This window comes from Corythoichthys intestinalis, chromosome 11, assembly GCF_030265065.1.
Source record: "Corythoichthys intestinalis isolate RoL2023-P3 chromosome 11, ASM3026506v1, whole genome shotgun sequence".
NCBI lineage: Eukaryota > Metazoa > Chordata > Actinopteri > Syngnathiformes > Syngnathidae > Corythoichthys > Corythoichthys intestinalis.
Window position 1 is genome coordinate 35,488,305 of NC_080405.1, and position 25,049 is coordinate 35,513,353.

Consider the following 25,049-nt stretch of genomic DNA (forward strand, 5'->3'; position numbering starts at 1 on the left):
AAAAAAAAAAAAATTGAATTCTGGCAAGACAAAAAAAAAAGACAGAAATCTAACAATGTTCCTCCAAAGATCATGAGTGCCCCCTAGTGGAGAAAATAGTTCCTAGTTTGAATAGTGAATAGTTCCTTCAGTTACTATTAGCGCTGCAACGATTAATCGCTTAACTCGAGTAATTCGATTAGAAAAAAATTAGACGGAAATTTTGCTGCTTCGAGTATTCGTTCAGTTAAAGTGGCGTTGTAATGGTTTGTTTTGAAAGTGTTTGCATTTGGTTTTAGTGATTTGGGTGGTTACACTGCCCTCTAGTGGTGACAGTGAATATGACATAGCTCATTTCACATGGCTGAATCCAGCTGCTCCCTGTTAAGACCAACATAAGCTAAGTTTTTGATTGAGCTAATATTTTTCAATGTGTTCGTAATTTAGTTTATCAGTATATTTAGCCCCTTTTTTTTTTTTTTTTTTTTTGTGGGAATATGTGTTTGAACTATTTGTTAAGAGCATTGTTAAAAAAATAAAAATAAAAAAAAAGTTTTATAGCAATTAAGCTAGCAGACTTTGGCTAAGACTTTTGCTATGTATGTTAGCCAATTGTTTTTTTGTTGTACTTAGATACTCTTTTATTTTTTTGATACCTTTTTGAGGCTTAGCTCAGGTATTTTCATTTTCTATGTTCCTTATCCGATTACTCGATTATTTGAACTAACTAGTTAACCGATTAATCGACTCTTAAAATAATCGCTAGCTGCAGCCCTAGTTACTATTATAAAATTAAAAGGATAGTATCTCCGGTTTTCCGCAGTCAATCGGTGCCAGATAAATACTGGGCGGGAGGTTTACATCTGCACTTTTGAGTCATGTTAAAAGCAGCCCTGTATTTTAGATACTTAATTTTTTACGGTGGTTTAAAGACGCCACGTGATTGAACAGGCTGGCGTGATCATAGAACGGCAAACTTGCGTCTGATAGGTACTGCATAATGAAGTCATTTGATTATTGTTGCGACGTCTCATTGGTGAAATTACTAAAGCTACTCTTGGCATCGCTAGCAAAAAAATAAATAAATAAAACTAATACATAGAATAAAGAGGGAACATGTAACGACTTTAGCGTAGCCCAAAGTAGCGGAGTACGTGTAGTGTTTTTTTTTTTTTTTACTTCCCAAATCTACTCAAAAAAAAAAGGAAAAAAGTATGGCTTGGTAAAAGTATTCTTAGAAGTACATTTTTCTCAAAAAGTTGCTCAAGTAAATGTAACGGAGTACATTTAAAGCCTTACTACCCACCTCTGCGCAAATCTCTACTCTGATTAGTCAATAGAGTTGACAGGCATATTGATGTGTCAAGAGCCACAGGCCAGATTGCGGTGTTTTACAAATGATTTGTTGTTTCTCTACGACCCGGTAGCAAATGCGCCACGGTCCGGTGGTTGGGGATCACTGCATTAGATGAAAATTTGATCTTAATTCGTAACATCCAGTTGTTGAAATAATGCACACTTTGTGTCATCAGGGGAAAGTCATTCCAGGGTACGACTATTGGATTGGCACCTCTGAGAGCCATGTGCTCGGAATACCAGTCTGGTGGAGTGAACACGGTGAGAAATACTAGATATCGTACCGGGTAATTTAGTCTAAATGCAAAGTACGCGTTTCCTCTCTCTGATTGTTGAGTTTGTACAGTTGATATTAAAAAGTCTTGATATTTCCTTTAAAATTTCAGTTTGTGCTTCAGGTCTAAATTTTGAGGAATGGAGAGATTTTGGAGGTTCTATGTGAAAATTAGCTACATTGTAGCAACAAATAACATTGGACTCTTAATAAAGTGAATACTCAGTGGGCCCAGTTAATGACCTGAGCATGCCATATGTGGCCCGATCGTCATACTTGGCTTACCACTGATGTGAGGTTGACTGTGAACAGCTCCATTGAAAAACAAAGTATTTTTCGGAGAGTTAGTGAACATAAGTGAAAAAAATAACTAATAAAGATTAATAAAAATAGTAGCGTACCCTATAAATGGTGAAGCAATTTTTTCCCTTGAAAACTTTAGCTTTATATCATAATCTCTTAGTGACATTTTCTTAACGGTTATGAGTGTGTTGCTAAAGCTGGAAAAGAATGAAAATCGCGTAAGTAGTATAAACCAGGGTGTGACAAAATATCGAAATGGTGATATATCGTGATACTTTGTATCCCAAAAGTTTATCGATATGCTCCTGCCAAGAATCGAGATATCGTTTTAAAAAGGTGTCATTGTTTTAAAAAAAAAAAAAAGGGGGGGGGGGGGGGGACCGATAAGTTGCTACCAAAATCTTCCACCATAATAGTGTCTCAGGTAACTCTAAGGCTGCCATTGGTGGTGCTTGACGCCCAATCCATTTAGACTGAGAACGTTCGTTCATTCAAAATAGGGCTGCAGCTATCGATTATTTTAGTAGCCGATTAATCAATGAGCTATTTATTTCGAATAATCGAGTAATCGGATAAGGAACATGAAAAATTAAAATACCTGAGCTGAACCTCACACGGTATATAAAAAAAGAGGATCTATGTACAACAAAAGAACAATTGGCTAACTTACATAGCAAAAGTCCGCTAGCTTAAATGCTATAAAATACTTACGCTTTTTACAATTTCTTTAACAAATGGCTCAGACACATATTCCTACAAAAATGGCTAAATATACCTTTAAACTAAATTACGAATGCATTCAAAAATCATTAGCTCAAACAAAAACTTAGCTAATGTTGGTCTTAACAGGGAGCAGATGAATTCAGCCATGTGAAATGAGGTAGACAAGAGGGCCGTGTATTCACCCAAATCAATAAAAAAAAAAAAAAAGCAAGTCAAAACACACCATTACAAGGCCACTTTGATTAAACGAATACTCGAAGCAGCAAAATTTAATTTGAATCTTTTTTTTCTAATCGAATACACGAGTTAATCGATTAATCTTTGCAGCACTAATTCGACACCAGAGCATTCGCAGTCATTCTGTCCGATTTTTCGGGGCATTTACAGGTCACTTGCTGTTAAGTTACAAGTCATTTCGTGTTGAGTTTGAGTCACAACCTAATCATTTGGGTGAGTCCCAGGTCACTTCCTGTTCTGTAACTCAAAATAAACAGGAAGCCACCCATAAAATACCCCCAAATCAACAGGAAGTTACTGAAAATCAACAGGTATGTGACCTTAAATGGCCCAAAATTACCTCTTTGCCTGGCATTGCTGCCAATGACGGCCATAGACGTTCAATCCGTTTGAAGTGGGAGGGATGGCAGCGAATGAACGCATGTTCATTCGCTGCCATCCCTCCCACTTACTCCCGTTTGAAGTGGGAGGGATGACAGCGAATGAACGCATATTCATTCGCTGCCACCCTCCCAGGTAGATTGGATGTCTATTATTGATAAACTCATTCCAATTCACAGCAGAATCTTGTATTTCTGTTTATTAGTTATTTGCGGAATATCCTAGAATGATTTCCTGACCATTGTATCGATAATCGTTGTATCGCCATATTGTCAGATCTTCGTTATCGTGAGCTTTGTAACGCAGATCGTATTGTGAGGTAACAAGAAATTCCCACTCCTAGTATAAACACTTCAACAAGTTAATTACTTTTTGAAACGAGTTCAAATTTAATTTTTTATATACGTACTAGTATTTGCAACATAGTTATTATCCCTTCCCCAAACAATCACAGTCCGTCTTTCATTTTTTCATATTATACTTGAGATAAAATACGGGTAACATTTTGCCTTAATTCGCTCACACACTGCTCTAATTTGTTTGCGTAATAACAAACTTGCCAAGCATTTTTACCAAAAGTGTGCATTCAGTGAATCTATGTTGAAAACATCCACTTTGGATCAAGTGTCTGCATCTGTGATTATTGCAAAGGACCACTCGGAGTCAGCTGTTGGCGTGGCTGCCACCATGGCGCATGAAATGGGCCATAACTTTGGCATGAGTCATGACAGCACTGGCTGCTGCCAGGCCAAAGATGAGGACGGGGGTTGCATCATGGCAGCTGCAACAGGGTAGCTATACATGACTTTCTTTTGTTATTGTTGATTACACACTCCAACATTGCGTTTTAATGCCGTATGTGACCGGTGAGACTGTAATTGCTTTCATTTGTACCTCTCGCAGGCATCCGTTTCCACGTGTGTTTAATGCTTGTAACATGCGAGAGCTGAAGAGCTACTTGAACTCTGGAGGAGGAAAATGTCTCTTCAATGAGCCCAACACCAGAGCCATGTATGGAGGACAACGCTGCGGCAATGGCTACCTGGAGGATGGCGAGGAATGTGACTGTGGCGAAGAAGAGGTCAGCATCTTGGTGTCAGTGCAGTATTTGCGTGTATGATGAAAGGCCTAACGGGGTAATTTCCTCAAAGGAATGTACCAGTCCCTGCTGTAACGCAAACAACTGTACTTTAAAAGCTGGAGCCGAGTGCGCCCATGGTGTCTGCTGTCATAACTGCAAGGTACGGATAGTATAAACAATGAGAGTCATGTGACCAGGGTTTCTTTCACGTCTAAGCTCCCCTTCTCGTCGCTACATGCAGCTGAAGAGCCCAGGGGTGATATGTCGTGCTCCCTCAGGCCAGTGCGACCTGCCGGAGTATTGTGATGGCAAAGCTGAGTCTTGCCCCGCTAACTTCTACTTGGTGGATGGCACGTCGTGCGCGGATGGGAAAGCCTACTGTTACACCGGCATGTGCCTTACATTGGAGCAGCAGTGCCGCTCACTCTGGGGACGAGGTGAGTAAATTTTTTGTAGAATAAAAGGGCAAGCAGATCTACTCAAACACGCCACACAAAATACAGCAGAAAAGTAGACAAGAATCAGACTGGAAGCGACTGCGTAATTAATTTATATGTATTGTAAGTGTACTTTGGTTAAGAATTTACTCCCCAATTCTAACGGGTCACATACACTGCTGGCCAAAAGTATTGTCACCCCTGCCAATCTGTCAGATAATGCTGAATTTCTCCCAGAAAATGATTGCAATTACAAATGCTTTGGTAGTAATATATTCATTTATTTTGGTTGCAATCAAAAAACACAAAAGAAAATGAAAAGAAAATGAAATCATTATCATTTACACAAAACTCCAAAAAATAGGCTGGACAAAAGTATTGGCACCCTCAGCCTAATACAACCTTTAGACAAAATAACTGCGAACAACCGCTTCCGGTATCCATCAATGAGATTCTTACAATGCTGCTGGAATTTTAGATCATTCTTCTTTGGCCAACTGCTCCAGGTCTCTGAGATTTGAAGGGTGCCTTCTCCAAACGGCCATTTTCAGATCTCTCCGCAGGTGTTCTATGGGATTCAGATCTGGACTCATTGCTGGCCACTTTAATGTCTCCAGTGCTTTCTCTCAAACCATTTTCCAGTGCTTTTTGGAGTGTGTTTTGGGTCATTGTCCTGCTGGAAGACCCATGACCTCTGAGGGAGACCCAGCTTTCTCACACTGGGCCCTACTTTATGCTGCAAAATTTGTTGGTAGTCTTCAGACTTCATAATGCCATGCACACGGTCAAGCAGTCCAGTACCAGAGGCAGCGAAGCAACCCCAAAACATCAGGGAACCTCCACCATGTTTGACTGTGGGGACTGTGTTCTTTTCTTTAAAAGCCTCATTTTTTAAAAACTCTTATGTTGATGCCTTTTCCCAAAAAGCTCTACTTTTGTCTCATCTGACCAGAGAATATTCTTCCAAAACGGTTTTGACTTTCTCAGGTAAGTTTTAGCAAACTCCAGCCTGGCTTTTTTATGTCTCTGGATTAGAAGTGGGGTTTTCATGGGTATCCTACCATAGAGCCCCTTTTCATTCAGACGCTGGCGGATAGTACGGGTTGACACTGTTGTACCCTCGGACTGCAGGACAGCTTGAACTTGTTTGAATGTTAGTCGAGGTTCTTTATCCACCATCCGCCCAATCTTTCGTTGAAATCTTTCGTCAATTTTTTTTTTCCGTCCACATCTCGGGAGGTTAACCACTGTGCCATGGGCTTTACACTCATGGATGACACTGTACACGGTAGACACAGGAACATTCAGGTCTTTGGAGATGGACTTGTAGCCTTGAGATTGCCCATGCTTCCTCACAGTTTTGTCTCTAAGTCCTCAGACAGTTCTTTGGTCTTCTTTCTTTTGTCCATACTCAATGTGGTACAAACAAGGACACAGGACAGAGGTTGAGTCAACTTTGATCCATTTTAACTGGCTGCAAGTGTGATTTTGTTATTGCCACCACGTGTTATGTGCCACCGGTAAGTAACAGGTGCTGTTAATTACACAAATTAGTATAGCATCACGTGATTTTTCAAAGGGGGCCAATACTTTTGTCTGGTAATGATAATGATTTATTTTTTTCCCTATTCTCTTTTGTGTTTTTTCATTGCAAGCAAAATGAATGAAGATATAACTACCAAAGTATTTGTAATTGTAATCATTTTCTGGAAGAAATTAAGCATTATCTGAGAGAATTTCAGGGGTGCCAATGCTTTTGGCCAGCAGTGTAAACTGCTGATAATGTCACATTAGCCCTCTCTTGTGGTTGATTTAAGGATTACGTACTTTTAAGGCTTTACGACCAGGAATTGCGGCTTTTTGCTAAAGCTTCATTTACAACCAAAATGTTGTGATTATTGATGTTGGAGTAAAAGCATAATATATTAATTTTTTTATATGGCCTTTTAATCAAATACAAAATATCTAAAATAGTAGAGGAGAAGATATGTTTTGTTTTACACAACGTTAATTTTTGTGAAAAATCATTTTTTGTCCTGATTATGTTCTATACTTTAATTCATTTTATTTTATTTTATTTTCTGTATCTTTAATTATTTATTTAGTTTTACAGTTTTTTTTTTTTTTTTAAATTACACACATATATATATTAATAATATTTATTATTTTATATAACTTTCACATTTAATGACAAATACTGTAATGTTCACATTCATAGCATCGGAAAACAAAATCATGTGAGTCAAACACAATTACGTTTTAAAACATCGTTCAAAATTGTGAAGTTGATAATTCCACTGCTACATATGACTTAAAATGGTAATTCCTGTTAATTATTATTTTTTCTTTTTTTTTTTTTACTCAGTCTAGCAAAAGACACAAAAAATGTATGCAATGCGAATTTTCTTAGACAAATGATTTGAGCGTACATGAAACGCTGTTGAAGGTTGTAGCAGAGGACAGGCATCAGTCCTCACTGGCAGAACTTCACTTATTGTTGTTGGCCGATTTCCAAGTTCACACCGAGACACAACTTCCCCGGGGCGTCTTTCGTGTATCACACAAGTCCCACACGGAACAGTGAGAATGCCATCTGCTCTCCATCAGGTGGTCGAATAACACTGTGTATATGGATGTGCATGTGTCTCTTCACAGATGGCCGTGCGGCGCATGACGTGTGTTTCAAGAAAGTCAATGAAGCTGGTGACATGTATGGCAACTGCGGTAAAGATCTGCTTGGGAAATACAGGAGCTGTACAGACAGGTGAGAGGTACATTACACATATTGCGTTTTGAAGATTGCATTTGAAATGGATTTCTGTATTAGTCAAACTGAAGGATTTATGGATGCCTTTTTTTGTTTTGTTTTGCCAGAGATGCTAAATGCGGTAAGATCCAGTGTTTATCTTCGGCGGCCAAGCCAATAGAGAGCAACGCAGTGCGCATAGAGACAACTGTGACTGTTGGCAACAAGAGGATGAAGTGCATGGGAACACATGTGTACAAACCGGGACAGCGAGATGAAGAGGGAACGGGGGACACTCTGGACCCAGGCCTCGTCATGACCGGCACCAAATGTGGCGACAACTCAGTGAGTCTGTACTACTACAACATCATTCTATGTGTTATTCCAGAATTGGCGAATCAAGAAATTAGTGCTACAACGATTAACTAGAGGAATTTGATTAGAAAAAAGCTTCGAAATTTTGCTGCTTCGAGGATCCGTTTAATTAGAGTCACGTTGTAATGGTTTGTTTTGAAAGTGTTTGAATTGAGTTTTATTGATTTGGGTGAATACACTGTCCTCTAGTGGCAACAGTGAATTTGACATACCGGTAACTCGCCTAATGACTGAATCCAACTGCTCCCCTATTAAGGCTGACATAAGGTTTTAAGTTTTTGTTTGAGTTAATATGTTTGTTTATGCATTGGTAATTTAGTTTAGAGGTATATTTCGAATTTTTCTTTGGGAATATACATTTGAACGATTTGGTAAGCGCTTTGTAACAAAACATTAGCATTTTATAGCATTTAAGCTACCGGACTTTTGCTGTGCAAGTCAGCCAATTGTTCTTTTGTTGAAGTTAGATCCTCAATCATTTTGTTACTCCATTTGAGGCTAGGCTCAGGTATTTTAATTTACCGGTACTTTAAAATTCATTTATTGCTCTTTTAAAGGGAAAGTGCAATTCTGGATAGTTTGAAGAAACACTCAGGTATTTTATTTTGTATTCACATTTAATGCTCTTTTGAAAGTAAAATCCTAGCAAGCCAAAATAAATGTTATTGCAGGCATAAATGCTTGTTTCTTTGTATTGCATCTTCTAAAATTTATTCTACAATGCATTAAATGTCTCTAATACGATTACTTGAACTAAATAATAGATTTTTCGTTTTACTTAAATTATTGATAGCTGCAGAAATTTTTTAGGGTAGTAGGGGTCGGCAACACAAAATGTTGAAACAGCCAAATTAAAGCAGAAAAAAACATGTTTGGAGCCGCAAAAAATTTAAAGCCTTGTATAGGGCAACATATGCTGTATGTATCTATTTGAGCTATATTAGCCTACTATCAAAATGACTGAACTGGCTACAAATACAGCCTTCGTGATTGCCGTATTCTCCGCATTATAAGGCGCACCTGAAAGCCTTTAATTTTCTCAAAAGCCAACAGTGCACCTTATATTCCGATGTGCCTCATATATGGATCCATATTAGTTAATCATGGCATGACATTCCGTTTAGCTCAGCTCCATCTTGTGGATGCATAACGCAACGCTAACCACTACTACTACTGCTGCTCCTTATAATGCAGTGCGCTCTATACATGAAAACGGTATTAAATTAGGGCACACTGTTAGGGTTGCGCGGATAGGAGGGGATCCCGGAGCAGACAACGGTACAACTGACTGTGATCCACAAATGTTTAGTTTATTTGTGAACAAAGCTCGTGGAGTTCAGACCGGCGAGATGCAGGCGTAGGAATCCGACAAGTGGCGTACAGAAACAGGTCCTGGGGTGAAAAGCAGAATATCGTGAGCCGAGAATCAAAGACAAAAATATAAGCAAGGCGTGATGCAACTGACAGCTGAACTAGACGAGTTGATCTGGCGACGAGGTGAGGCGTCCACTGGCTTTTAAAGGCTGCTGATGGTGATAGCCTGCACCTGTGGCCCCTCCACCCATCTGACCTCCAACCTGTAATTAGGATAAAAACATGCACACCTGCCGGAGGCAGTTGAGAACTCAGGAGGGAGAAGCAGAGGCCCTAACACACACATTGTAGGTGCACCTTATACTCCGATGCACCTTATAGTGCGGAAAATACGGTAAATGTTTATTTTCTCTGCAGTGAATACGAGAGAATGACGCACCACTCTACATGTACTACTCTGTTGTACGATGCCGCCTCAAGTTTAACTTCATTACAATATTAATGAATTAGTAGAATTTTTGTGACATGTTTTTCTTCCTACAGAAACCATATTAAAGTAAAAAATATATTTCCAGTGAGCCACTAGCGCAGCGCTAAAGAGCCGCATGTGGCTCTAGAGCCACGGGTTGCTGACCCCGGCCCTAGGGTATACTCCATACTTTTTGGATCATGTTTACATCATGTTTTAGTATTTAGCACGTGGATTATTGACAATTTGAAAAGTGGGATATAAAATGTCCGCCAATTCTGGAATGATCCCGATATAGTGGGTCTTTTTACGCACGCATTGGAGTACATGATGTAATGCTCATTTTCTACTCTCGATAGATTTGCTTCAATGGCGAATGCCGTAATGCATCTTTCCTCAAAGCTGATGACTGTCATGCCAAATGTAATGGACATGGGGTGAGTTTAGTGTTAACGAAGTGAGATTACAGTACATTCTTCCTAGCAGTGACTGTCATGTGACTCAATTCTTTGTCTGCACAGTTTACTGCTGTTGACCTAGAATGTTACACAGCTGAAAGATACTGACAGGAAATTGTTATGCCAAAACATGTCTCCTCTCCTCCCACCAGCTGTGTAACAACCAGCACAACTGCCACTGCGAGAGCGGTTGGGCTCCACCTCTGTGTAACCAGAGGGGGCTGGGTGGGAGCGTAGACAGCGGACCTGTCGTGAGTCAAAGTAAGAAAATGGCTTTTAACTGCCACTGACGGTGATAGACGTGTAATCTGTTTGGACTTGTTGGATGGTTTGTACTGCAATGTTAGTGTGTACCAGACACAAGGGTTGCCATAAAAGATTATTTTAATAGTCCGTTAATCACCAACTATTTTTGCGATTAGTCGACTAATCAGTTTTGTTTATTTGGAACGCTATTCCAATTTACACAGGCAACCTCCTTCCAGTCCTGCTGGTCCTTCCTCTGCTTTTCTTGGTTCTATTGGCTGTTGGACTGTGGTGCCGCTATAAACATAAACTCCAACCACTTAAAACATCCTCTCCAGCACCTGTTCCGAGGTATCTAGAGCTGAAATCATCGTATTAAGTTTGTTATGTGCTTGACTTGTCCAAACATATTTGCATCCATGCTTGTGTTTGGTCCTCCAGTTGTTCAGTTTCGGTGGAAGCCAAGCCTCTGCGGCGGGACAGCGATGTGAATGGTCACACCAACCCAACATTCTTGCTGAAAAAGCAAGACTTGGACCAACAGGTGAAGAATGGCATCATCAAAAGTTACATTTCAAGGTTGAAGATCATGACGATTTGTCTGAATGGGTTGACCTAACCTCTCAAAAATATTTTTTGAGACTTTTAGAGTTATATTGTACCCTATCACCAATTTCAGACAAATGTAAATGTTGTTTTTTTTCATAGGGAAAGTCTCCTGCTCATCCGAGCCCGGTGCCTAAACTTGCTTCCATGCGCCCCGCTGTGAAGCCCCCTCCTGTCCCAATCCACGCTGCACAGCAGAGTCCTATCCTGAGACAATCCTCACTTCAGAGTCACTCTCCCATTCGGCCTGAGCCGAGACGAAAGCGTGCTCCCCCGCCACCCTCAGGACCCGCCGCACCACGACCAGAGCCGCCAAACAGGCCTCCACCGCCTTGTCCTGTCAGCAAAACGGCAGTGGTGAATATGATTTTATGGCGACTTGGTGAAATCCTGACACAAAACATTATGTAGATTATAAACCAATTTTTTTTGTGACTTTCAGCACCAATCGATAGGCCAACCTGTAACCATTGACGCGCTGCTTAAGGGAAAGGCTGCTCTGGTGACATCTATTGACCGGAAAAAGCCAAACAGGTAAAAGCTTTTGTGTCACAATCGAGCTTCAGACACATAAGATGCAGGGGAACAAAAGTAGCTATTTTTTCTTTAATGTATTCTTTCTCCGTTTTTCATTTCTCCTTCCAGATCTTGAACAAAAAGCTCAGGGAGTCGTTGAGGACCAATTTGATTAAATGAATATACGGTAAATACTTGACACTCTGGATCTGTGGGCTGCTCTCTACTGATGCGGTAGCCGTGTGGAAAGAAATGTGAATGAGTTTATGTCGGCAGTGTTGTAAAAATTGATGGAATATTTATTCCTAAAGCAAAGAAAAAATGAATGTTTACTGTATTAATTAAACATGGTGCCTCTGGAAGAGCATCGGCAGTAAATGATATCTTACATTAAGAAAATACACCGGTGCTGAAATGCTTATGTGGGTCATTTTAACTGGACTACAGTCAATGCATATACAGTAATTATGATGAGAGGCAAATATCATAAATTATCTCTTTGAAAAAAAAAATAAAGGCCATTCTGTATTTTTTATAACTTTATTTCATCTAGTTTTTTATTTGTACTTACAATAAATATTATATAAAATATCGTCACCTCTTCACTCTACTTGTAGTAAGCTTTTGGTGCACAAATGCACTGGCTATAAAAAGCATACACACCCCACAGGGTTGTGTAGGGTTAATTGTTTTTGATGCATAAATATGCATTGGGCGGAAAAAGTTTGAGATGTTTCATATATACAATGTGTATATATATATATATATATATATATATGTATATATGTGTGGGGATGTGTATGTATTTGTATAAATAATTGTATATACACTATATGTACACACACACACACACACACACACACACACACACACATATATATATATATATATATATATATATATATATATATATATATATATATATATATATATATATATATATATATATATATATATATATACTCACGAAATGAATTGGTTCTGGAAGTATTTTCTCAACTTTAAAATTCTGTAAGTAGAGACGCATTTTCCATGTAAATGTCCTAATCCGTTCTAAGCCCCCCAAAATTCAGACATAAGTGTTTTATAATGCATCAAAATGCATCAAAACATGTAACAAATACATGTTACAATTAGATTATTGCACAACAAACATACAATCTGAGTTGTGCATATGTGAAATAAAAACAAGAAAAGAGTATTGAATAAAACTTAATACACTCATGTAAAGCTGTCGGAATATGAGGGTCGAATTAAAAGGACGCTGTGATACACACATACAGTAGAGGTCCCCCTTAGCTAATTGGATGCCAGGAATGCTATGCAATAGCCAATGACAGAGCAGCTGTAAGTATGTTACGTTCAGTAAACTCTGGGAGCTGCGAGTACCAGCCATTTTTGGCCTTTTGAATCCTGAGATTTCTTTCTTAACAAGAGGCAATATTTTCCCGTTCAGGCGTGTCTTAACTTGAAAATTCTCTATGTAGAGACGTTCTTAAATAGAGGTACCACTGTATGTATGTATACAGTATATGTATGCACATATGTATGTATGCAGTGGTACATCGACATATAATCCTTATGACATCCGACGTTTTGGGCTGTGGAACAAATTAATCGAATTATTATTTATTTTTATGGGAAAATCCCACTTGACACAGACCATTTCAACTTACAAACCTGGTCTCGGAAGGAATTAAATTCGTATGTAGAGGTACCTCTGTGTGTACAGTATATATAAATATATACAGTATATGTGTATATATATATATATATATATATATATATTATATTCAAATATCAATGTCTGATCTTGTTTTTTTTGTTTGTTTTTTTTTTCCCCCCTCTGGAAAATAAAGTGGTTATTCTGCGTTGAGGAGTAGGGCAAACTTTCTTCAGACTAGTCAAAAACTAGTAGATGGCTAAAAAAAAAAAGCATCTCACTGCAGTTATTTCAGCCAAAGGGGGTAACACTCGCTATTAGGTGGTTGGGTGTCCTTACTTTTTCCTCAGTTAGAATATGCATTTTTGTTGATATATTTGGTTAAATGAGTAACACTATGTTAGTTTTTGTTGTTTACCTGCAATTAAATCACCTTCTTTTCCAGAGATAAAGAAAAACAAGATCAGACATTGATATGTGAACATTTCTTAATAAAGAACTGAATATTTCATGGGGTGTCCTAATTTTTTCACAGGACTGTATATATACTGTATGACGTTTCAGCAGAGGTTTGTAGTCTTTTTATGTCCCCTGTACATACACCAATATTTATAATTTCATTTTTCATGCATATTAAGCCTTCTTAATTTGTACTGTGATTTTAATTCAATCGAATGTATGGAATCTGTGTAAATGAAAATTAAATATTGCTTGTCTTTCATGACATATGGTCAACTGTAGGCATTGCAACAGGGAAGTGTCATAATAAGGTACTATTAATGACTTTGGGAAGATTATTGTTCTAAATAACATGGAAATACAGCTGCCATATACTTCCTCTCGAAAGATCTATGCAAACGCAAAACATTGATTTTTCACCCAGAATTCAATAAAATGTTTCATGTTTCACATTTGTTGCCTACAAAGGAAAGAGTTATTTAAACTCCTTCATATTGATGTTGATGTACAAACCTTTAGCTTTCATACATTTGCATCTGTTAGGCGTTCTTCACGGAGCTGCTCTCTGATTATTCAAATCAAAAGCCTCTCAAATACCAAGCACACATAAATACAAGTATTATTCAGGACCCTGAATAGAAGTGACACTTGAGGGACACTTGTCTGCATCAGCAGACGGGTTTAATTGCAAGTGTCCTGTCCCGCTGAGCACAATTAGTGTCTGACTAGCATGTCACTTCCTGCAGTGATTCATCTATAAAAGATGATAATGATTGGCTGAGGGATGAAACATCCCCGCCGTGGTGCACAGCCAGGAGGCAGTGAAAAGACGACCCAGCCCCTCGAAAGGACTAATTAGGTTTTTGCCATTTATGGTGTTGATTATATTCCCGTTTTCTACACATTCTCTCTCAACCGGATTCACATGAACAATTTTATATTATAGACAATGCAATTTGTGGATAAATTGTGTGGGGATGATTTGTTCTGTTGTTGGGCAACTATTCCTCAATTTCCATTAGAATTGATGGGAATATGCGTTTTTGGAATTAATGGTCATAGCCATCATTGGAATTGACAGATATTTCCGTTATTGGTAAGGACAGATATAACTGTCATCAAATTGATATTGGGTAACCCTAGCCCTAACTACTTTAACTGAATGGGTCTTTTTTAGTCACAAGGAAAACAAAATCCACAAATGTTGAAGGCGAAATCGAAAGCGAGCCTGCGTGTCGTGAGTTTTTGTTACGTTTTGAAGACGTGTGAATCAATGAAAGCACGGGCTATGCAGCTTGCCGTAAAAGTGGACCAGGGGAAAATGGAATATGGGCAGCGCCATTTTTGACATTTTCTGCTACGGACTTCCGGTTTACACAGAACAACATGAAGTGCGGTTGAAGCAAGTGCTGTGCAGACAGTGTAGTTAAACTCCAAAATTAAACCAGAGGAACCCACGGAATCTCCAAAAATGGATTCAGCACGACGTAGATGAGGCTCCTCGACTTTCTGTGCTGTGTGTGGTTGTCTTAACTCCTGGAAGCGCCTATATATGGTTGGAAGTGAAAAGTTTTGACCAGCTACAGGATGTTGCTCGCTGACCTAAAAGATGTAAAAAATGAAAAGTTTATTGTTCGCTGACAAAATTCTAACAATCTGTGCAGTCTCTGTTAACATGAGGTGTAGATTGATACGCTTCAGTGACCAAAATGAGGCGATATTACAAATACTATAGCTGCCGAATGCAGAAGGTATGAGTAGTTTATAGTTATGGTATTATGAGCTAATCGAATGGTATGTCATTCTTTTTTGTTGCAGATATTGATCGCAATACAACTTTTGGACTACATGATTTCATTTCTTGTTTAATTTTAAAATATTTGGTGCATGTGCAAAACAGGTCAATAAATTTATAAAATTATGAGAAAAATATTAACGAAGGTGGAGCATACATATATATGGCTTTCCATCATCAAGGTAGAATGCACGTAGTCTCGATATAGTCCATCAACATAAGTGTTGCTGTGAGGCACATCAAGTTGTCTTCCCTTCCATCACAGCTTTTTCCACCACGAACAAAAACGTGTAACACTTGAATTTATGCTAGGGTAAAAAGCCCGTGTATGACTTGTAGTAGATTAGTATTTGTTTTCCATTTCTTTGTCATTGAAGCTAATGCAAAGCTAATGATATCTCAGCTGTGACACAACGCAGAATTTTAGTCAAACTGAAGATATTTGTACCTCTTATTGCTTTGTGGTGGCACTGTCTTAGTTCCACATCTACCTTCATGAACACAGAATTCCCATATTCATGTATTAGGACACATTCGACTGGATGCTTTGGAGCTTTTCAAGTCCCTGATTGCGTTTCCAGCCACTGCCGTTAAATCAATGAAATATGAAATTATTTTGGTAGTGGCGACGCTCAGCCATTTCTTCATGTTGTCCTTCAACAGGTATGTCGCGATAATGGCAAATGGATACAACATTTCCAAATTGTCTTTTTTGAGGGATTTTGATGAGTAATGCCACTCAAGCGCCACTGTTGTTTTGGTTAGAGAAAGTGTCAAATGGAAGTCGCGAGCAGAAATGCGGAAATACCTCTATATGTGAGGATTTGTAATATACTCTCTCAATCTAACTAAATACTCTAATTTTCGCATTATAAGGCGCACCTGACTATAAGCCGCAGCCCACCAAATTTGGCCCAAAAACCGCATTTGTTCATAGATAAGCCGCACTGGACTATAAGCCACAGCTATCCTCACTGTTTTATGGGATATTTACACCAAAAGATAGTAACCGGTCACACTTAATTTGACAGCGGCATCATACGACTGTCATAAGACCAAATGAACCACCATGAATCTTTGAACCAATTGGCTGCAAAGCTTCATTCCTTCAAGAAGCTTCATTTGGCCATCACTGCTCCCTTGGGGGAGACAGGCAACCTCTGCTGCCACCTGCTGTAAATACTGTTGTCATCCAACATGCCTCCTAGCATGCATTGCATTGAACAGATGTAAATTTTAATCAAACTTCATGTTCCGTGCTAATTATTTCTTCAGTTACTGTTCCAGTTGTTTCATCAATTGTTAGTTATGGTATTTGCTAACACTTTATTTGACAGTGGCAACATAAAACTGTCATTAGACAATCATAATTATTGACATGACACTGTCCTGAGCATTAATGAATGCTTATAACAGATGTCATTTAGTGTAATCCGGCAAAAGATTTCACTTTTGAATGGATGTAAAAATTCAAGCTGGAAATAAATGGAGCTAGTGACATAATTTCCCGGATGACACTTAATGACATTAGCATTCAGTAATCCTCATGATAGTATCATGTCATAAGTATGACTGTCTTATGCCAGTCTTATGATGCCACTGTCACATAAAGTGTTACCTATTAACTCAAATAAATTAACATATGAGCCGCACTGGACTATAAGCCACAGGTATCAAAATGAAGGAAAAAAGTAGCGGCTTATAGTCCGAAATTTACGGTAGGTAAACAGGTTGATTTATTGTTGCTAACATACTAACAATGCATCTGACCTAATGTATGGTTTTATTGTAGCTTTCTAGACTTCAGGGATTCACCATTAAATGTATTTCTTCTAAACCTCAGTGTTTATTACCAGGTCTCTACCCAAGGGACCGAACTGGGCTTATATAGTTAAGTGTTGCTCTTATTGAGGCGCTTGCTTCAGGCAAAGAAAGGTCAACATTAATCATTAATGAGCGAGAAAATGTCACAGGTAGGCGAGGCCAGAAAGAGCAATTCTGGTTGGACTCGGACAGCCAACATTTTTAAACAAAAAAGATAACATTTTCCTGGCAGCTCCCTTTGAGAATAGATCATTGTCACTGAAGACCGATTTCATTTCCGATATCTTTCATGTAAGTGAGTGCACTTGACCTATCCACTGTGTGCAGATCAGTGAGTGGAGTCCATCGAATGGGCTCCATCTGAGTTCAGTGGAAAAGCCCAATTAGATTGGATGCCTTTACGAAAATATATTCTTAATGAACTGATGTCAGCAGGGAATAATCCGGTGATTTACTAGTGCATCATCTAGTTTGACAAATATGAACATATTAGGCACGCATAGAGACGGCTTTATTGTAAATACTCCTAATTTGCTCATACAGGAATGCAAAAATAACAGGAATTACAGACAGAATTACCACATTTACGAAACACTCCAAAACAAAGACATTTAATAGATGTTTGAGGTTAGTAAAGATTAAGCTAACATTTTTTTTTTCTGGGGCATGTTTCCCACATCATTCCCTGCAAGTGTCATAGGTTTTATAAGACAAGTTTTTTTTTTTTTTAATTAATTAATTCCATGGCTTCCATTGATGGCGCTACATGTCAAATTCACTTTCACTGGGAGGGTTGGCATCGTCCCGGTTTAAATGAATAGGATGTCTATTGTCTTCAATCCCAAGACATGAGTTAAATCCTCTGAAATTAAATGAAAATTAAAAAAAAAAAAAAAAAACACACACACAATCAATAACACATATATACTTGGCTTATAAAGGTTTTCAAGATTTTGCAACTTCTAGAATAAGATACAACAGTCAATTTATACACTTGCACTTGAATAATTTGGGAAAATTCATAACTTCGTTAAAAATGATAATGACACGATTTAAAAAAAAAAAAACCACATTCTATTTTCACCTTCATGTTCTTACGTTCTTCCTCTCTATAAATAAATCAGATTATCAACACTTGACTCTGGGGGGAGAAAAAGTATATTTTTTTCTATATTTTCTTTCTATATATTTTTTTTGTGTGTGTGTGTGTGTTTTTTTGCCACTTTGGTTATTGTTAGAACACAGAAGAATATTTGTGTGATTATTTACTTTTTATGTCAATTGTTTGAAATAAATGTTAATCTAAACGTTTTTCTAACCTTCAACCTTCAAAATTCTTCATTCAACATAACAAAGCTAATTTTCTTCTTTAAAATTATTTTGTGCAACCACCACATACTGAATGAGTAAATGTAATGTTACTTTTTTTAAGGTAAACTTATAATTCATTTTTTCTTCACAAATGGAAACATTCACTTATTAAAAATCAAGTCTTTCTACATTCCATGTAGTTTATATTCTCTATACGTGTTACTTCAATTGTCCCCACTACTTTAAAATCATTCAACAAGCAATTTACATTTCACACTATATTTACTGGTATTTTGCACTAAAAAGACACATAATAACACCATTGATTTTACTGTTCAATCCAATTCACCGATAGATGAATCATCTTGACTCGAGGATGTTAATTTCTCTCTTGGTGGTCCTGATGCTCCCACGGCACTGGGTCGTTTTCATCCAAGTGCGATCCGGACTCCCTCTCGTGCCAGAATTGCTCCACATCCGGCAAAACGAGCCCATCTTTGTCGACGTTCCCTCCTCCCATCGCCTCGCCTTGCTTCACCCGAAGATCGTTGCTGGTTCCCGGCTCGGCGCCCTCCTCATGCCTCCGGTGGCCAGATGTCTCAGGTCTGGGGCGAGGCGACTGGAGCGAGGTAGGGTTGTGAGGTCCGGGTTTGGGGGGAGGCTGCTTGCGTAGGGTGAGGCGCCTCCACAGCCCGCGGTAGCCCTCTCGGAACTCCTCGGAGAGCGCGAGCACGATGAGGGGGTTGACGAGCGACAAAGACAAGGCGAGCAGCTGAGCCGAGACGGCGATCAGAGCAGGAGGAGATGAGACCGAACCTTGAGATTCTCTGTCAGCTGAGTGGCGCTGCCAAACCCACACAGTCCACTGTGGAAGCCACAGTACGGCGGCGGCGACCGTGAGATTGAAGAGCATCAAGGTAAGCTTCTTGGATTTGATTTGTGTGCGCAGATTCTGAGACTTAGTGGAGCGGCGCTGGCATTGACCGTAAGCCTTCCAGAAGTATATGAGGGAGAAACTCAAAGGGGCGCAATAGACAGCCAGCGGGTACACCTTTGTGTATACAGACATGAATTTCCATGCTTTAGGGGGGACCTCCAGCATGCACACGAGACCGTGGAGTCCTCGCCGCAGCGTGGAGAAGAGCCAGTGAGGGACGGTGGCAGAGCAAGCCGACAGCCAGATGAAGAAGAGCACCACCAGGATGGAACCCAGGTGGACGCTCACCTGCTTGGTGGGGTTGGACACGTAACGGTAGCAGGCTTGAGACATTACGGCCACCGTAAAGCTCTTGGCAGCCATGCAGGAATGGAGGAACCAGTCAGAGGTCTTGCACACCGGCCAGCCAAGAGTCCAGCAGGCTTTGGAGTATGCGACAGCCCGTAAAGGAATGCTGAAGAGAAGCACCAGGCCATCAGCGAACATCAGGTTGAAGATGAGGGAGTTGATGAGGGATAGTTTGCCCTTGTGTGCGCTGGAGAACAAGATAGCCACGGCGGTAAAGTTGCAAGCCGAACCTAGGACGCAAATTAGGCCTAGGATAGCCGGCACGAGGACCCTCAGCTCACCAGGGTCCAAATGCTGGAAGGAGCCGCCGTCGTCGTATGACCAGGTCATAATCGTTGAATTGTGTCCAGAGTGATTGTTCATCATTTAAAAAGAGAAAATGTATAAAAGGAAAAAAAATGTAAAAACTTTCACACCGATGTTTTGGTGGGTATGAAAATGATTAAATGTTGTATCGATCTTCAGTCTGTGATCACAGGGGATCCTCTATCTGTCTGCAGATTTAGCAGCTTGGGTGGCGACTTATAAAGATGACGTTTGATTGACAGCCGGGGTGCCCAGCTGACTAGTGGAATCCCATCTTGTGGGGCCAATTAAGGAGACCATACAGTGAGGTGCTTTATCACATCTGTGATCATTAGCCTTTGCACTAACGCAATTCTTATTTCACTAAAGGCAAGACTTACCTAACCAATATATTGTTGCCTTCATTCTTTATCTAATTATGTGCCATTGACGGCAAGACACGTTCAATTCCTTTTGACTTAACAGTTCAAATTGATTGGACATTTGTGTCATGATAAATTAAAATTCACAGCAGAAGGATGAAAAGAGCCACATGCTGCTTTGGAACCACAGGTTGCAAGTCTGATTGGATGTCACTGTCAATGGCAGGTTAATGTTGAAGATGGAGTGACCAGAAAAATTCCAGCTAATGCTTACTTAGCCAAATAGTATTTTTTTCTACACAATTACTTTTGTATTATAGATATACAGTATATTTTAATATAGATTTATATATTACCCAAATTGTCACCACCTCTAGGACATTATTTTTCTTTCAGCACTTCTAACAAAGTTTTATGGTCACATTATTGAGTTCATAATAAGGTAAAACATAGTCTATGGTTAAAAGTATATATACCAATTTGCATTCGAAGGGCATTGTGATAAAAATAATAATAATAAATGAATGAATAAATAAATAAAAAAATGGGAATGAATGTCCATGCACTACACTGGGGAACACAAATTTTGTTGAGTTTAGTCTGACATCTGTTTCAAAAATTAGAAACAGCAGTCTAATATTTGGGTGTAGAATCATAAACTATTCAGTTTTTATGATATCAACTTTTTGAACTAAAAGATCCCCATTTTCATTAAAAAAAAAAAAAAAAAAAAAGAAACTAACAGTACTTATAAGATATGTGTTTGTTTTATATATACAGTATATATGGCGGAAAACACACAGAAGGCTGAAAAAGCAGTTTCTGCTCTTGCAACCATCTTTAAAATAAACTGCTGTATTTTAAACCAAAAGAACTGTTGTGTTTGATAAACAATATGTCCATATGCTGCCATAGCAGTTTCATGGCGCATTATGCCCTGGCCTACTTTTAATTTGTCCATTTTATCCTGGAGATCTCCGTTTACAAACACTGCGCAACTGCTTTTGTTTCAACCCAGCCATAAAAAGAAGGTAGGTAATTATATTTATTTTTCTAAATGTCTATCATTTTTTGGCTTGAAATCATTAATTTATGTCTAATATTTAGTTAAAAAAAAAAAGACAAAAAAATTATTCACTCGAATATTTTAAACTTTTAAACAAATTACGTCACATTGAAAAAAATAGTGTCTGTAAATAAGTCACGGATATCGACCTCATAACTGTCGCTTAAATGTATTTTTTTGTTTTTGTTACTGTTGCATTTCCCCCGATATTTTAGATGATAAATAATCGATCCAGACATAGAAAAACTGAAATGGAAAAAAAACAAACAAACAAAAAAAAAAACATTTAAAAGGGTAAATATTTGAAAAAGAAAATCTCGACCACTCCTTGATGTGTGAGATTTCTGCATTGCGGCCCTTGTTATATTTCCGTGTTTCACCCATAAAATCCCCACAAAGTCCTTGACACTCGGCGATACATGCTGCACAGTTTTTGGATCGAAACAAGGTAAGTACCAGATAAAATCCCGTTAAAATCAGCGTGCCGTTAATGATGCTCGCTCATGCTCGCACCTCGAGTTACCACAAAACCACAAAAACACATACATTGCAGTCAAATGCCAATGCGAGAATTATGGACACAGCAGGCTAACTGACTAGCGTGCTATCCATTATCTTTTCGATGCTTGTTGCCGTTTGGATTGCTTATTATGGGATGATATCGATGTACATTAGATGCCTTAGATGCTTAAATCATAAAGCCTAGGTCCTGGGCTTTAAGGCTAAATACAATAAATAGATAGTGTTATGTACTCAAATTTATATGTTCCCTTTATGCATATGGAGCCGTTTATTCTCAGCCAAAGCAGTCATGCATTCACATTAATTAATCATAATTGAAAAAATATTTTAAAAGCCCACTGAAAAAAGTTAAAATATTATAGTATTGGAATTTAACCTCTAAAATTCCCTGGAAAATGTTTTTTCTTTGCACAGATTAAAATCAAGCCAAATAAAAAAAATGCAAGTCGTAAAGTTATCATTAATTATAGAGCTTACTCCATGTTTAGCCGTGTTTATTTACAAATAAAACACAGGGCTAAATTGTACATCCACCCACATGCCTTAGTGCATGCATATTGATTATTAAAGACTTGAGTAGACAAAGGGGGATCATCTTCGAGTGTTCGTTATTTATTATGTACCAGGATGGGTGTTGAAAACCTTTTTTTTTTTTTTTTTTTTTAAAATAATGAGTAACTTAAAGAAAATTTCTTTGATGTTCTCAAAAATGTCAATTTTTCATTCACCTGATTTGACCTACTTTTACGGTGTCAAAAAATGCCTTCCGGTTTAATTTTTTGCTTCCTCCAGAAAAAAAGATTTCCAATGATGTATCACATATGCATATAGGACAATTTTAAAACTTTGCCAAATCGGAGGTGTCAGAGCAGAATTTTTTTCTGCCATATATAAAATAAGAAACAAATGCACAATAAATACAACGAACTTACATAAAAAGCAGGCATGACTGCAATGGATATTTAACACTTATGTTTTTACAAAGGATATAGCTGGTTTAACCAGGCCCGGATCTAAGTTTACCCACCAGAGTGGGCACTAAGAAATCTTGAGGGGGCACCCCCAATGCAGGCTTTTTTTTACCCTCTGCATTTCTCCGGGCTTGGGACCAGCACAAGTAGGACACTGGCTTGTGTCCCGTTGAGGCTGCATTATTTTTTAATTTTTCTTTAGATGAGGGCACGAACAGGTAAACATCTGTAGACTAACGTTGTCTGAAATTCATATATTTCAGCTGTGTTTTGCGTCTTTTTTCCATAAAAACGTCTTAAACATGACTTATTATTATCACGAGTCACTGCCGACAGATGCGGGGAGGCGATACAACTTACAATTAGCGTGTATTATTGGCCTGGAAATCTGCCCATACAAAGTTGCAGCTGATAGCTGGATAAACAATCCAAAGGAATTGCCTGCAGTGGAGTTCGGAAACATCTACAACTACCTCATAAAGTCACCCAGTAAGTTTACCTTTATCAATTACGTGGAATATGTACGGTGTGGAACTAAGAAAACTGGTAGTCTATACGGAGTGATTATTTCTGCCGTAACCGGTAATTCGCCTCCAAGCGTTATTTAACCGTGAACACGTCACGGCAAAATAACCAATTCCCACCAGGCCAATAATATACCGATTGACCGATCAGAGCAGTTAACGGCAAAAGAAAAATAACGCTTTGCGAGTTGTCGGTTACGGTAAAATAACCACTGCCTAGTCTATTGAATCCTAGCAGCTAATTGGGGCAAAAAAAATCGATTAAAGTTTACTCACCAGTAATAAAATGTCGGCTGCAAACGTAAATGTGCCTGGATTTAGATTCCCACTGGCGAGAATGTTCCACGGAACCGTCTTTTACTGTTCCTCGATTGATTGCTTTCAGCCATTTGCTTGTCCTTTTCTTCTCACGAGGAAGAATGAAGAACTTCAAATGCGGCTCCGAACTCTTCCTTGTGTTACAACCCAGAACACGGCAACTTTTAGTCATTCCGACGGAAAAAATTTGCCTGGCTCTGCCAGACTATTGTCCCTGTATTTTTCAAACACTGAGAGAAATAGTCTGGGAACCATCCCATTAACGGCCTTTTCGAGCAGGTACAAAATCAATCGACAAATCAGATTCGTTTATTTGCGTGACGTGTTCTTCACGAGCAACGTCACTCTTGCGCGCCGAAAGTCGTCTCTACAACACAGATGGTCAACGGGATAACCGAGAACATGTTCCAATCCGCGGTAAATTCTGTTTTAAATTACCAAAAACACAGCGACACGAGTCATTGACAATAGTCTGTCTCGCGCTAGCCATGTTGAATAAACTCCGCTCTATTCGTATGTTTACTTCTGCGCGCAAGTCCCTCGTCCTTCCGTCACGTCACGTCTGCCCGTCGCTGATTGGTCCACTCCGCTGTCTGTTTGCTGTGGCTTGCTCCGCGCTGGAAATTGTATCCGTGGGAATGGTGGCCAGACTCAATAGCTGGAACAGCGTTGAGTCTGGTGTACCAGGCAAGGAAAAAATGACAGCACATAAGACCAAAGTTCAACGCGTTTGTACTAGAATGCACGACAGAGCAACTGCTTGTGACTCGTGTTTTGCCCCCATTTCAATATGGCGACGCTTTGTTGTGGCTGGTGACGTCATTAATGCCCGGATGTCCGACTGCGAGAATGTGTCTGGAGGAGAGAGAGGAAGTGCGTGGATAACAAACGAGGTTGGAAAAACGGCTTGTTTTGGTGATTGCTTGTTCGGCGTGGTTAATCCTGCAATAAAAAAAGTAGGTGAGACCAACTCTCCATGCTTTCTCTATATCCAGTGCGACGCTACAATACATATTCCCGACATTTTGATTGGGTGGGCACGATTCATGTCTGGGTGGGCCGTGCCCCCCCCCCCCCCGGCCCCGCCATACATCTGGCCCCGGGTGTAACTATAATTGTGTGCAAGTAACAACAACATAGTA

General features: G+C 39.1%; 2 protein-coding genes across 3 annotated transcripts in view; one reads left to right on the forward strand and one right to left on the reverse strand.

Annotated features, from left to right (window-relative positions):
• adam19b (ADAM metallopeptidase domain 19b) overlaps positions 1–12,223 on the forward strand; it is a 35,774-nt gene extending 23,551 nt beyond the window's left edge. For both annotated transcript variants that reach the window (XM_057850592.1, XM_057850593.1), the window contains 14 exons: positions 1,512–1,596; positions 3,905–4,044; positions 4,157–4,334; positions 4,405–4,494; positions 4,576–4,771; positions 7,427–7,535; positions 7,646–7,862; positions 10,035–10,112; positions 10,286–10,394; positions 10,604–10,730; positions 10,821–10,923; positions 11,088–11,342; positions 11,428–11,519; positions 11,631–12,223. In XM_057850592.1, the coding sequence (XP_057706575.1) occupies positions 1,512–1,596; positions 3,905–4,044; positions 4,157–4,334; positions 4,405–4,494; positions 4,576–4,771; positions 7,427–7,535; positions 7,646–7,862; positions 10,035–10,112; positions 10,286–10,394; positions 10,604–10,730; positions 10,821–10,923; positions 11,088–11,342; positions 11,428–11,519; positions 11,631–11,637 (1,786 nt within the window). In that variant the 3' untranslated portion in view covers positions 11,638–12,223. The remainder of the gene's footprint in view (positions 1–1,511; positions 1,597–3,904; positions 4,045–4,156; positions 4,335–4,404; positions 4,495–4,575; positions 4,772–7,426; positions 7,536–7,645; positions 7,863–10,034; positions 10,113–10,285; positions 10,395–10,603; positions 10,731–10,820; positions 10,924–11,087; positions 11,343–11,427; positions 11,520–11,630) is intronic.
• Positions 12,224–18,130: 5,907 nt separating this feature from the next.
• Positions 18,131–20,555, reverse strand: gpr151 (G protein-coupled receptor 151). The gene has a single exon (XM_057850594.1). It carries the CDS (start codon positions 20,202–20,204, stop codon positions 18,933–18,935), a length of 1,272 nt encoding a protein of 423 aa, XP_057706577.1. The 5' UTR covers positions 20,205–20,555; the 3' UTR covers positions 18,131–18,932.
• Between the last annotated feature and the right edge of the window lie 4,494 nt (positions 20,556–25,049).

Coding starts and splice junctions, on each gene's coding strand:
- gpr151 (XM_057850594.1), bottom strand. CDS start 20,204: ATGATGAACAATCACTCTGGACACAATTCAACGATTATGACCTGGTCA.